Source organism: Acipenser ruthenus, chromosome 28 (assembly GCF_902713425.1).
Source record: "Acipenser ruthenus chromosome 28, fAciRut3.2 maternal haplotype, whole genome shotgun sequence".
NCBI classification, from domain to species: Eukaryota; Metazoa; Chordata; class Actinopteri; order Acipenseriformes; family Acipenseridae; genus Acipenser; species Acipenser ruthenus.
The window spans coordinates 26,317,611-26,332,215 of record NC_081216.1 but is presented as its reverse complement, the minus strand read 5'-3'; the positions used below and the strand labels follow the sequence as shown (position 1 = coordinate 26,332,215).

The following is a 14,605-nucleotide window of genomic DNA, read 5'->3' as shown; positions in this document are numbered from 1 at the left end:
TTCACATATAATAGGCTTTCATCAATATAGCTTCTGAAAATAACTTTAGGTTGTCTGCAGTTTAAGGTCATGGGGATTTTGTCAATGAAATCTGCCGTGCTGTGAGATTCTTGCCTGTCTCGGTCAGCTCATTATTATACTCATAGGGTCTGTCATAGTATCCAAACTAACCCCATATCAGGGAAAATGCATCCAACCACAAACACAGAATTGAGATCTAAAATAATAGTTTTCTTCATAACACCAGTGACAAAAGGCATCAAATCATTCCGGTACAGTAGGCAAGTTACATGATTATTCTGGTGCCACTACACTTGATAAAGGTAAATGAGGGTTGTTTTTTTATGTCCTTTTTTATCAACAACTACTGACTGCGACACATATGGCAAGTCTGAAAATAACAATTTATAAGTGTGGAGTAGTGGTTAGGGCTCTGGCCTCTTGACTGGATGGTCGTGGTTTCAATCCCAGGTGGGGGACACTGCTGCTGTACCCTTGAGCAAGGTACTTTACCTAGATTGCTCCAGTAAAAACCCAAATGTATAAATGGGTAATTGTATGTAAAAATAATGTGTAAAAAATAATGTAATTGTATGTAAAAATAATGTAATATCTTGTAACAATTGTTGCCCTGGATAAGGGTGTCTGCTAAGAAATAAATAATAATAAGTAATAAAGAATTTTAGAAGAATATCTTTTTTTCTTAAATGTTGTATTATTTAATTTTCATAAACATTGATAACAAGATACAAGATAACTAATCAACATTTGTTTTTTTAAACGTTGCCACTGCTCTTAAGAAAAGGCATGCATTCTATAAAATATAATCTTAAATCTATAAAAAAATAGTTTGATTAAAACATATTACTTTGAGAAAATAATTGCTTTGATTACATCATATGTTTTCAGCATGTTGGTTTATGATTTTCTGAGCATGAAATGCCCTTGGTAATCTAATATTATAACCAGCACAAGCTAGCAAAACCACTGAACAGAGATTCCAAAATCTGCCTGAAACCAACAGAACATTGTTGAAATGTGCAACACCGGAACTATTACTGTTGTCCGATACTATGAAGATGTGTTTGCTCCTCTGATACCTGTGCCTCGTCTGTGGAAGCCACACTCTTGTTATATTTTTTACGGCGTTCTCTTGCTTGCTCACGCCCCTCACTGAACTGCCCAGCAGGGGAGGCTTGACTCTTGTTTTTATTCATGACTTCTCCTCTGCTTCCCACCTGTGTGGCAGCAACATCTGTGGGCTGAGAAGTTAATGACATCAGGAGCTGCAGGTAGTGTCCAGAACCAGGGCTCAGAACTGGGAGCCCTGGGTGGTAAGTGGTTTCAGTATTCATTGACAAAGTCTGTGTTTGTGTTCCTTGATTGCTTTGTGGGGAATTAGACTCTGTCGATTTTGATTCACTGCCACTTGCCTCATCACCGTCATCTTGCATTGAACCAGGTAGGTCAGAACATTGAGAGAAAATGAGGGGTTGATCCTGGGAATAAGGCACTGGATTATACAGCGACTGGAAAGGGTTCTGGACACACCTCAGAAATTCTGCATTGTGCCTTGTGTTTGGTAACGGACCCTGTAAACAACAATTAAATTGATTAAGCATTAATGATAAATGAATAAAATAATGCTTCATTACAAGCCAATGCAACTGCATCTACGGTACCACACTCCCAAATAAAAAAAAGATCATTTGTACACAGATACCTTCTACTTGAAATATGCAGTATACAAGACTGAAGGGTTTACATTTACTTGTTACATTTACACAATATCACTGCAATAGAAGAGCAGACAAAATCGAAATGTTTTAATACATTTTACCTTACGCGACACCTATGAATGGAAAATAGAAATGTTCTGTACGGGATGTTAGATTTTACATTTCCCATGGATAGGACTGTACTCCTGTGTTTTTAAAATTAATTGGAAAAGAAAGTTTTGTAATGTAATTGTATCAAACTCACGGGAGAAATACATTTGACAGCTATCTCTGTATTCCCCTCTTGAATTATAGTGAACCCTTTTATTACTTCATTTCCTTCATGTTATTTTCAAGAATTCTGTGGGTTTTCACATTATACAATGTAAAGCTATAGTTCTAATATACCGGGTATTACCTCAAAGGCTGATTATCTTTAATGTTACTGTACAAATAGGCTTTCCAATCAGATCAGTCTTCCAGAACTCATGAAAAAAATAATAGCAATTTACTATGAGAGCGACTTGCTGTTTAGAAATACATTTCTTCCTTTTCTTATTAATCGGTTTGAATTCCTTAAGGTGCTATTCATTGAAACATCACAAGTTGAAATTTTGTTACCGTTTTAATATATAAGTTAATTATCCACAGTATCAGCTGAATTGTCTGACCGTTCTTTAGCACAATGGGGGTGATCATAACCGCACCCCCCTGTGCTGTAGAGGTGCTGGTGTATGGGATTTCCAGCCACATTCACTCATACATGATGGCATTGCAGTCAGACTCAAAGATACACATTGAATGAGGCTATACATCTGCCCTTTGGATATCACTGCAGAGGGCAGACACAGGACTTTCCCATGGCAACAATTAGCTTTCCATTTCAAAGTCAACCATTGCATGTGGTACATTAAGTATGCATATGCCTACTAAAGAAAGGTGTACAAAGATTAGAGGGGGTTCATCGCCTTGGTGTTACAATGAGTGATAAAAAATGTAAGAAAATATAAAGAAATCAAATAGACAGCAGTCTGCTGTCTTAATTAGCCACACAAGAGTGATGCAATATTTAATCACATAGTCTCTCAAAATAATAAGTTTTTGAGTGATGGTGGCTTTAAAGATGATATATATATATATATATATATATATATATATATATATATATATATATATATATATATATATATATACTTCCCGTGAAAGTCTATGTTAAAAAATGTGTGATTATTATCTATTTTAATGCATATGAAAATATCACTAAATAAATATCATCTGGGACTATATATTTATTTTTAGGTAGGTTTTATTTAGATTTAACTAGACATTTGTGTGTGTGTGTTTTTTGTGAAATAAAGGAAAGCATTCAACATTGAATTAAATACAGTTTTATATTTGTGAACTTGTTCTAAACTTGTTTGCTTCTTTAACTACAACATTTTAATGCTTATTTTTTCGTCTTTCTATTCATAATATATAAGTATAATCAGATATTATTAAATAACAGAACGATTGCAGCATGAACAGCAGTTAAAACCATACAGTAAATGGCCCCAAGTCATCCCTCTTTTATGAGATACTCACTAAAATCCAGTTATCACAAATTTATATTAAGGGCATTTATTACCAAACACACTTTAATATTCTGTCAATATATCAACTCATTACAACATTACAACTTCACAATGCCATTGAATCAAGGTCACATCAGCTTTTCCAGACCCTTTGCAGATGTGTTAAATATTCAGAACGTGTTGCAGTAAGTAAAGACAAAAAAGTCCACTTTTTTTTTTTACTTTAACATACTTCAAAGGCGGATGCTTCAGTCAGTCTGTGAAGGAAAAGCAATTATTGCACTTGAGCTAGCACTGGGAAGAATCTTGTAAAAATAGGTCATTGACAAGTCATTTCATTGAAAAAAAGATTTGTGGTAAAAAATCAATTTTGCTAAAAGCACTGTAATTGTGCTTCCCTGACTGAAGAACCTTTCAAAAGTAAGAGACATTAGGCATGTGAAAATCTAAACTGGGCCGGACTACAAATTTTAAATGATTGTTTTCTATTGGTGAGCTACAAGTGCTCAGGCACAACTAAGTTAATATAAAAATCAACTCAATATCAAATATCAAACTCAATCAACTGCACTTAAAGATTATCTATACTCTCTGCAAGTCCTTTTCTATCTCAATCACACTGTGTACCTTTGGCAGCAGCCTTTCTAATTGAGATCGGTAAACTGCCTCAATGATAAACACACTATCCATCTCCTCCTAATACTGTGAGCTATTCTTTCAATAAAAACCGACCAAGCTGGAAATGGAGGATTCTGGACTTTGAGAGGAATGAAGGGAGTCTTACTGTTTGCCATGGATAAGGCAAAGGTCCTCTAAAAGCAGTCTGAGGAGTGTTCATCCAGGGCCATTCTCCATTGCGTGTGGGGTATGCTGTCATAGGTGGGGCTCCGTAGGAATTCTACATGAAAACAAAAGAGAATGCATGAAATCCATGAGTTTCTCTTTGAAAGGTATTTCTACGCAAAGGCTTCAGTAGATGGCATTCAGATTCAGTGCTCTGAAGAGTCCCTCAGCAACCGCTCCAGAAGATGAACCTAGAATTTATACCGTGGGCGTTTCTTTTCTTGACTTTCTTTGTATGTTTCTCTATTTATTACTTTATTCCCAGGAATACCCCACAGGCTTTTAAAGAGAGAACATTCAAAACACCCAAGCTTGAGTTAGGGGCAGCTATGCCATATGGACCCGGGCTGTAGCACTGGTAGCAGTTTTTAGCAAGTTCTCTCTTATAAACCTGCGCCTCAATAGTCACATTAAGCTATGTATCACTGTGAAGGAGCCTCCTTAAGCCCCCTTTTATTGCCAAAGCACCCACGTTTTTCTGTTAGCAATCAACCTTGTAAGAATCAGGGCAAGGGTGTCAGAGGGTGAGGTAATGAGGCCTGACCAGTGAGAGATGTTTAGAGTTAGATTTACACTTTCTAAACAATTAATACTCAGTCTTTAATCTAAGAGAGTAAGATTATTGGGAGAAATATAATGTTTGAATTTGACCCTGACCTCCTCATAATTATAAATAATTATTTTTCCTGTTTGAAATTTCCTAAGTTTTCCTAAGTGTCCAAAGAGTTAGTTAATGACAAATAAATCCAGTGGTATATGTTTCAGTGTTTGAATAATGTGTTAGATGTAATAGGCTTACTGAAAGGAGACTGACGCCATCATTCTGTGAAATGACTATACCCCTTATAGGCAGTTTCCTTAGATTCTTGAAACCAAGTTTCTTGTTAACCTAAAATAATATTATGCCATTAGCTAATAGCTGGTGCAGAGTATCACATTGTAATTATTGTATTCCACATGCCAGGAATTTGTAGCGGTAGGTACTGTTGCAAACATAGCGCTTTAACCCAGCAATAAAGTAGCTTCGTGATCCAGTCTCAATGGCCCATCAATCAGAAGCAGAGTGGAGCAAAGAGTGACAACTGTTTCAAATTAGTACCCATTTAGAGTACTCTTTTTTATTTGCTCACTTAAGCTTGGCAACAGCCAAGTCAACTCTGTCTGGTAGTGTATAATTGAAGGACTTAACAGTTTCTCTGAATTGAGCACAGACATCCCATACCAACTAGTGCTAACACAGCCTGTCATACATTTCTGAATTTTAAAGGCGATCAGCATTCTAATGCCACCTGGTAGCAAAGCCATGATAATGACTTCTGACAATCTTGGAATCCAACACAAATAACGATTCTCAAAACTATAAAGAGCAGAATACTTGAGATTGCTCTCTTTTAATCACATGAAAAGGTCATTTTTGTTGTTGTATACTTCATTATCCAGTAGAATGAATCCCTTTCAGAAAGTATATTTCATACAATAAGACTGATCCAACACATTGAAACGATGGGCACCAATACTGCATACATAAACATCACTTACAAATTCCATTTGAGGCACTTGATGACTTAAGTCTTGGACCCGAGTTGATCTCCAAGGAAAAGCCTGGGGTGCTTTCATATTCCTGAAATGCAAATTGGTGGATTAGGAGCACATTGGGGCTGGATGTGGAAACTGGTTCACCAAAGACATGAGGTGTACAACTCCTGGGCTGTGGGGATCTGCTTGGTGAAATTCTAGAGCCCAGATAAATAAAAAAAAAAAATACTGGTCTCAAAATATAGTCTGGCCATTTCTTTTGATTTTTAGTGACCAAAACATGCTGCGGCATCACTAAGAACTCTATCATTCGCACAACACAGAACTACTAGGGGCAGCAGTGTGGAGTAGTGGTTAGGGCTCTGGACTCTTGACTGGAGGGTTGTGGGTTCAATCCCCGGTGGAGGACACTGCTGCTGTACCCTTGAGCAAGGTACTTAACCCAGATTGCTCCAGTAAAAAAAACCAACTGTATAAATGGGGAATTGTATGTAAAAATAATGTATAAAAAATAATGTAATTGAATGTTAAAAAAAAAAATAATGTGATACCTTGTAACAATTGTAAGTCGCCCTGGGTAAGGGCGTCTGCTAAGAAATAAATAATAATAATAATACTTTGGGTTTACGTTTCATTTCCTTCATTATTACGGTATCTTTACTTGAACTCTCATAGGACTGGGAGAATTGAGAGATGAGAAGACTTATTTGTTTTGCACTTCACATTATGAAGCTTATAGGCATAGAAAAATAGTTGTCAAGCATATTATGAAAAAGCAGCATCACAGCCGAATAGAAATATCTTCTGACATTGATTACGGATAAAAAGTCTCCAGAGGAGTGCTGACAGAATCTGTCCTACATTTTAAGAGAATTCAGGAGAGGGACCTCTTGTATTTCGATTTCATATAAGCGTGACCTTTAGAAACACTGTTTGAGGCTAACCAGTTACTCTGAGTTTGTATTTCTTTCAATCTCATGGTCAAAGCAGTGATTTAAATCCTATGGACGCTGCAGCATTTTACATATAAATAAATGGCACCACTTTAAACAAACAAAGGGAAAATCGTTTAAAAAATCATCACAGTGTGACAAATGTACTGGGATGTCAAGGGAATAGCACAGGCAATTTCATCTATCTATCTATCTATCTATCTATCTATCTATCTATCTATCTATCTATATATATATTTATATATATATACAAAAAAACAGCAATGATTTTTTTTTGTTTTTTCAGACTTCTGAAATTAAATCATCTGCAGTATTTGTTCAGAATAATAAACATTGCAGAGCACTCATTATTCTCACCCAGTTTTCTTATGTACTAATTGAGGTGATTATGATTAAGAATACAATTTCCCAGCGATCTATAGAAAAAACGAATAAACAGACAAACCAAAATGCAAATGATAAATGGAGAAGATCTCGCAGAAGAATATAAATGCAAAAGCGGTCAGCATCATCAAAGGTAGAAATGGCCCAGGGACCCTGGATGATTCATAGCCGTCTTATGTATTTATCCAACCTCTTACTTAACCTGAACATTTGGGTTTTATATTCAGTTCAGAAAAACCAATGCAATCCATTACAGCAATGCAGACAGTATTAATAAAGAAAATATATAAAAAAAAATAACACTGGGGTAAGAACCAAGAAATGTCCCTAGTTTCTAGGTTAATATTTAATATTGTGAACAGTACCGTTGATGATTAATTCACCATGTGAGATATCTATTAATTACTGTAGCGAGTCACATTGCCTGTAATTTTTTTATTTATTTTCATATTACTTCCACAGATTGCTCTGGGGGCATGTTAAGTTTTCTAGGTATAACAATGTCATAACTTACTTCTTGTTTAGCTTTGATCATGTTCTCAACTCAAGCATTCAGCATTGTAAACTGTATTCTCGAGACTGTTATGGGTTTCTTTAACAAGCGTCTACAACAGGATGTCAAACTGTATTGTATTTGTATACTGTTACTATTGTTTAGATAACTCATTAGATAACGTTCTGTGAACAGGAACTGAAATGGGCAAGAATAATCATAATGCCCTACCTGAAACGTGCGTTGGCAATTCCTGGTTGAGAATCCAAAAGAGACTCTATCTAAAAGAAAAGAGAAGAACAAACAAAGTAATCACAACTGCTTTAACCCCTAATGTTTCTAATAAGTGTAAAGGAATTTTAAAAGGAATTCTAATTGCGATTGTAAAAGAAAGGTATTCCTTGCAGCCACACATAATAAAGCCACACAAGTCAGGAGGAAGTACGTTTTGTATATATTTTATTTTCTATAATATCTGAGAAATTACTGGACTGAATAGAAATAAATTAAAGTAAATAATTAAGTGCATCCACCACTGCTTAAGAGCCATGAAAAAAAAATACATTATTGAAAAAAGAAATCTTTCTACACTGTGTTAGACAATTTCTGAAACAGTGCTTCACACTTCATGTGAATCAATTTATAAAAAAGAAAAAAATGCATAATCTGTTCTGAAACCTGACAACCGTATGCACACTGAGACAAATACATTCTTGTCATTTTTCTTTATAATTAAGCATTATTGCACATGATGCCCCTGTCAGGCATCTTTTAGTGCTGGATAATTATCTTACTCCGTGCCATAATGACATTTAAAGAGCAGCAGTGACTCATTTCCTATACTGCTGAAGTAAATAAGGGTGAAAGTAGTTGGTTAGTATAAATAGTTTCATTTCCTAGTGCGCACACAAAGCATAGCTCTTGTTTTATAAAAAGAAAAGGGTCAGAGCAACTCTTGACTGATTGCGTTTCTGATTCAGTAACCAATGATGCGGTTTTGTAGGTTAGAAAGCTCCTTAGAATTGTAAAACCACTCTTGCGTTTGTGTCTATAACAGCATACAGCAGCTACGTAATTCATGATGTATTTCCTGCGTCTTTGTATCACATGTTAAATGTTGTATAAACAAATCTAGTTTTCCTGACAGCTGGTATTATTTCAGTTGCATTCCCTTAACTGCTTTGCAGCATGCAGAGCGTATATCCTAAACATCAGCTACTAAAACTGTCTGGAAACCAGGTCTGACTAGTTTCTAGCAATGTTCATACATCCGTGTCCTTATTCAGGTGTGAGGAAGCACGTCATGACCATTTCTATTTAAAAAAAAAAAATGTTTGCCATTTTTTTGTGCTTGAAACAATGATCTGTTTTTCTGCATGACCAATTCTCCTAATGAAAAGATCGGTAAGGTAACCACAGCACCCAGAATACATCCAGTCTGACAGTAGCAGCTGTAAGAATTTAAATAGCAGTAACGTACGAATAAAGTTATGATACCTTATATCCAAGACCTATGATTAAGGCTGGTTCACTAATATATAAATAACTGGGGAACACACAGTTTATTTTGTTACACGTAGGGGAGGCAGCACAGGTGAGAGACAATGTTAGAAAACCCTAATTTAAACACTGAATGAAAGATTCTAGGAGGATGGTATTACAACATTTGACCCTGGTATCTTGATTAATATAAATCCACTCAAACTGACAGCAGCTCCAGACTCAAGCAAATAGTGTTATACATTCATTTTAGACAAGCGTACTGTTATAATACTGCAGTAAAGTCAGGCACATCAGTGGCTCCAAAGAAAAATATAGACCAAGTGATTATGGGGAAAAAGTAAGCAAATTAATATGAGGTTTTAAGTTTCTTAAGCAATCTAAATTGTACTGGTTCATGCATGATACACTGTTAAATTGAAAAAGAGATTAATTTGCTTGCCAGTAAGGCTACAATTATACCTGCATTTAATTTCTAGTTGAACATCGATATAATTATGAAGAAAAAAAAAATGAACACACTGTAAATAGCAATTATCTATTATTACAATAGTATGGCAATTATCAGATTCATACTTTTTTAAGGCTTTATTCAGTGAAGTCTTGGAGCTCCAGAAATAAGCCCATTTTTCCAAGTTTAATCTTCAACATTTTAAGGAAGGCAGAGAGTGCTGAAGAGACAGAGAGCAAACCTGAGCTGGATGAACACACAGAGAGCAGACCTGAGCTGGAGGAACACAGAGAGCGCTGAAGAGACAGAGAGCAGACCTGAGCTGGAGGAACACACAAAGAGCAGACCTGAGCTGGAGGAATGCAAACAGCGCTGAAGAGACAGAGAGCAGACCTGAGCTGGAGGAACGCAGACAGCGTTGAAGAGACAGAGAGCAGACCTGAGCTGGAGGAACACACAGAGAGCAGACCTGAGCTGGAGGAACACAGACAGCGCTGAAGAGACAGAGAGCAGACCTGAGCTGGAGGAACGCAGACCGACGCTGAAGAGACAGAGAGCAGAGACAGACCTGAGACCTGAGCAGAGAGCGCTGAAGAGACAGAGAGCAGACCTGAGCTGGAGGAACGCAGACAGCGTTGAAGAGACAGAGAGCAGACCTGAGCTGGAGGAACACACAGAGAGCAGACCTGAGCTGGAGGAACGCAGACAGCGCTGTAGAGACAGAGAGCAGACCTGAACTGGAGGAACGCAGAGAGCGCTGAAGAGACAGAGAGCAGACCTGAGCTGGAGGAAGGCAGAGAGCGCTGAAGAGACAGAGAGCAGACCTGAGCTGGAGGAACGCAGACCGACGCTGAAGAGACAGAGAGCAGACCTGAGCTGGAGGAACACACAGAGAGCAGACCTGAGCTGGAGGAAGGCAGAGAGCGCTGAAGAGACAGAGAGCAGACCTGAGCTGGAGGAAGGCAGAGAGCGCTGAAGAGACAAAGAGCAGACCTGAGCTGGAGGAACGCAGACAACGACCCAGGGTGTCACCAGCTCATGAATGGAATCTAGACCAAGTTCCCTACAAGCTTTATATGCCAGAAGGAGGACCTTAAAACCAATTCTCTGTTTTACAGGCAGCCAGTGTAAGGAAGCCAAGACAGGGCTAATGTGCTGTCTTAGTTTGGTACGAGTTAGGAGACGCGTAGCAGAGTATTGCAGCTGCTAAATGGAATATGCAGGTCAGATTGAGTGCTGATTAAACATATACAAATCTGCTAGGCTAGCCTCTGCTTATAATTGAGGCATAATGCTGTTTTGAGATGTGGGCACTTAGCATAAGGTTTTGATGCACTCTGCCCAAGAAAATGAGCTCTGGACAGCATTAATTTACACAATGCATCACAGCTTAATGTCATTATATTGAGCGGTCATGTAGAATAGGAACAACATGCTACAAATCTGCTTCCATGGAGTAATTCAAGTGTAATTTCCTCCTGTCGTCAATGGGTCATAATATGTAGCCACAGAAAGTGAATCCTACATTTCACATTTTGAAAATTACGCCAATTTCCACGGTGCTGACAACACACTATGCATGAACTCAGTTTTGTATTGAAATGACTACCGGCACTGCTCTCTCAACAGAAGTGGATCTTGTGTTTCGAACACACAGCACTTTGGAAATCAAATCCTAATTTTCCCTTCTGGCTGCAAGCAGGTCTTGTGTGCAATGGAATTAGAGTTAATGGAACTGGAATTATTCCTAAACATGTGTACAATTGTGAACTGGTTGGTTACTTAGTGCCTTGGGATTTGTAAGATTTTCTTGTATTGCCAGGCCCTTGTGAAGTGTTGCAGGTAATTACTTCCCTTATCTTATGACAGTCTTATTCAATTATCTATTGGAAACCACCATTGTTAAAAGCTCAGAAAACACGATATATGAAAACAATGGAAATCCTGTCATGCAGTGCCTCTGTGGGAGATATATTTTAATAACATAAAGTGTGAAGCCTCAAGTTTGGTATGTATCACAACAGTCTAAAATCAACATTTTTGGCTCAATCTTCTAGATAGTGAGCAAGTGTGATTGTGAATGCAGTGCTGAGCAGTGTGAGGGGTCAGACAGCATTGAGAAGAAATACCTACTATATACTATAAAATTCTTATCTTAGTGGGTTTTAATGTAACTTTTTTTCTATGTACTGTATAGTGCTTTGTGATACTTTTGTATAAAAATGCAATAAATTAAATGCAATAAATAAAATAAATTAATTAATAAAATAAATTCACAGCCATCAACCCAATCCTTGACTAAAGCAGATATTTAAAAAAATGTATTACCATGGCTTTTCTAATTTCATATTTGTTTTAGATGATTTAAAAGGGTACATCAGCATGTTTGCATTTTTACTAACAGCATCTGGCACATGGCATTTAGCCTGCAAGGGCTACTTTTTTGTTCTCAGTTAGCAAACTGTAAGGTACGCTCTTGGAAACAAAGAAAGCAAGTGGGCAGCAGTGTGGAGTAGTGGTTAGGGCTCTGGACTCTTGACCGGAGGGTTGTGGGTTCAAGCCCCAGTGGGGGACACTGCTGTTGTACCCTTGAGCAAGGTACTTTACCTAGATTGCTCCAATAAAAACCCAACTGTATAAATGGGTAATTGTATGTAAAAATAATGTGATATCTGTATAATGTGAAATCTTGTAACAATTGTAAGTCGCCCTGGATAAGGGCTTCTGCTAAGAAATAAATAATAATAATAAAGTGGGAATTCCTGACAGTTCAGAAAGGCTGAAAAATGCTAAGGAGGCAGCACAAGAGAACATGGAATATTTATTAGACAAGGCTTTAGCTGCAATGATGCAAGCCTGAGTTTTGCCTGTGGCAAAGTGAAAATTAATATGCAGAATTGGAGCAAGTTTTCTTTCAGTGGGAATGGTGGTGCAGAGCACAGACTTCCAATCAAAATGGACACAGAAAGCAGCATTAAAACATCTCAGGAAAGCACATCATTGTATAGTTAGTACCACAGATTTTTCCATAAAATAACAACAATATGTTATAGATATTATATTATAGATATGTATAGCTTACTCTTTCATATTTATGTAGCATCTATTAATCATTAATAAAGTGTGTATTAAAAAATGTTTATTCAGGAAAGCCATATGAGCTACACTTAGCACGTTTACAATGGTGTCCTGATGAGAACAGCACCAGGTTACAGTTTAAGAGAAAAAAATATATATACAGTACTGTGCAAAAGTTTTAGGCAGGTGTGAAAAAATGCTGTAAAGTAAGAATGCTGTTTTGAAGGCAAAGGGTGGTCACACCAAATATTGATTTGATGTAGATTTTTCTTCTGTTCACTCACTTTGCATTTTGTTAATTGATAAATATAAGCTATTAACATGTCTATTTTTGAAAGCATTCTTACTTTACAGCATTTTTTCCTTTTGCACAGTACTGTATGTATACATATATATATATATATATATATATATATATATATATATATATATATATATATATATATATATATAAACACACATGACAGTACAACACATAGTATACATTAAAATTATGCAGTACATACACAAGGCTTTGTCAAGTACTGAAACATCAGTTTTTTTAAATTACAGTGTGAGGTCTCTGATCTAAGTGCAGCAGGTAAACGGTTCCAGTCAGAGACATCAGGAAACGAAAAAGATTTTATACCCACAACCCTTTTGCCAGTAGGTGTTATAAAATGTATAAAACATTAGTAATGGTGCTTTATAAATATTTATAACCTTTTTGTTCATAGTTTGTATAAAGTGTTTATTACTGGACCTTATTATAAAGTGTCACCAGAATGTTTGAAGTTATCTGAATTTGCAACCATTATGTTAAAGTGTTGCCATATGTTTAGAGGTAATTGCTCAGCCAGTATAATTAACTAACTAACTAACTAACTAACCTTTTTAGGATTTAAGATTGTTTCAAAGCCAGCTTCAACTGCAATTGCTAGGTCGAGCCTGGACATCAGATGAAGCAGCAGGAGCCAGGAAACACGAAGAGCAGCTGAAGTCAAAGCACTTTGCAGACAAAGTAAAGAAAGTGTCATGCCACTGACCTTGCCTAAAGAATGCTAATCCAGCATTACCACAACAGCTGTCAAAGGGGAGAAGCAAGCCTTCCATCTGTCGACAGACTAAGAGGCTGATCACAATCGGTAATTCCAGGTACACAGGTGAGTGCGGCCAGACATGGCCTAGGCCAGAGAAAGTAATTAGAGGGTAACTGCTGCTTTTAGGAATATATTTTCCTCAGGGAATAAGGAAAAGAGCCGCATGAGCAATGCACAAGCCCTGTTGCTTTTGATTGTTTTCTAGTGTTTTGTGCATACAGTATTTCAGGAAGGTATGCTATTCTGTGGACCTGAAGTACCCTACGTTTCATGATACAGCATGCAAAGACGTTTGTGTTCCCATTAGAAAGGAACTGTTGCATATTTTTATGTGGTAGGGTTCATTAAAGTAGACCTTAGCAGAATACTGCATGTTTGCACTTCCTTTCAAAGATGTCAGCTGGGTTTTACTGGGTAAATTAGTTTTCTTCTAATAATAATTAAAAATAATAAAATTTGGGGGTGGGGATGCTCTATTCAATATTCTGCCATTTACACATTTTCATGTTTGCTTCCCAGTTAAATAGCCCTTGGTTTACTGTTATTAAAGTGCCTATAATAATGAAATAATGAATGCATTGTTTACTTCAACAGAATCCCATTAAGGCTGAATACTTTATAGATTAGAACTGTACTAGTCCCTTTCATCCTATTTGTATCTGTCATTTTACTGAGCATAGAGCCCCAACAGCATGTGGCTATAGTGCTGTTAGCAAATTGCATAAGTATATGCTGTCCTCATTTTCTTCTTTTTCATCCTTTGAGAGATGTTTTCAACAATAGCTGTTCCACCATCGATACATGCAAGCGAGGAAATTGCAATTTTACATATCCCTTCATTAACCCGTTGGATAGATCTGCTTAGGAAAATTGGAGGTATGCAGCAGGGTATTATTTAACCAGAAAATGAGGAAACAAAAGGGTCAAGAGTTCCTGTATGCTTAAAAGCTGGTAAAATAAGAGCTTTTCAGTATCTTGTTTCATTACTTGTTGCCA

General features: G+C 36.9%; 1 protein-coding gene across 1 annotated transcript in view; it reads right to left on the bottom strand.

Moving 5' to 3' along the window:
* LOC117435175 (uncharacterized) overlaps window positions 1-14,605 on the bottom strand; it is a 61,166-nt gene continuing 46,561 nt past the window's right edge. The window contains exons 9-12 of the mRNA XM_034058187.2: window positions 7,733-7,782; window positions 5,675-5,756; window positions 4,077-4,190; window positions 1-1,592 (exon numbers count right to left, since the gene is read on the bottom strand). Of these exons, the coding sequence (XP_033914078.1) occupies window positions 1,056-1,592; window positions 4,077-4,190; window positions 5,675-5,756; window positions 7,733-7,782 (783 nt within the window). The 3' untranslated portion in view covers window positions 1-1,055. The remainder of the gene's footprint in view (window positions 1,593-4,076; window positions 4,191-5,674; window positions 5,757-7,732; window positions 7,783-14,605) is intronic.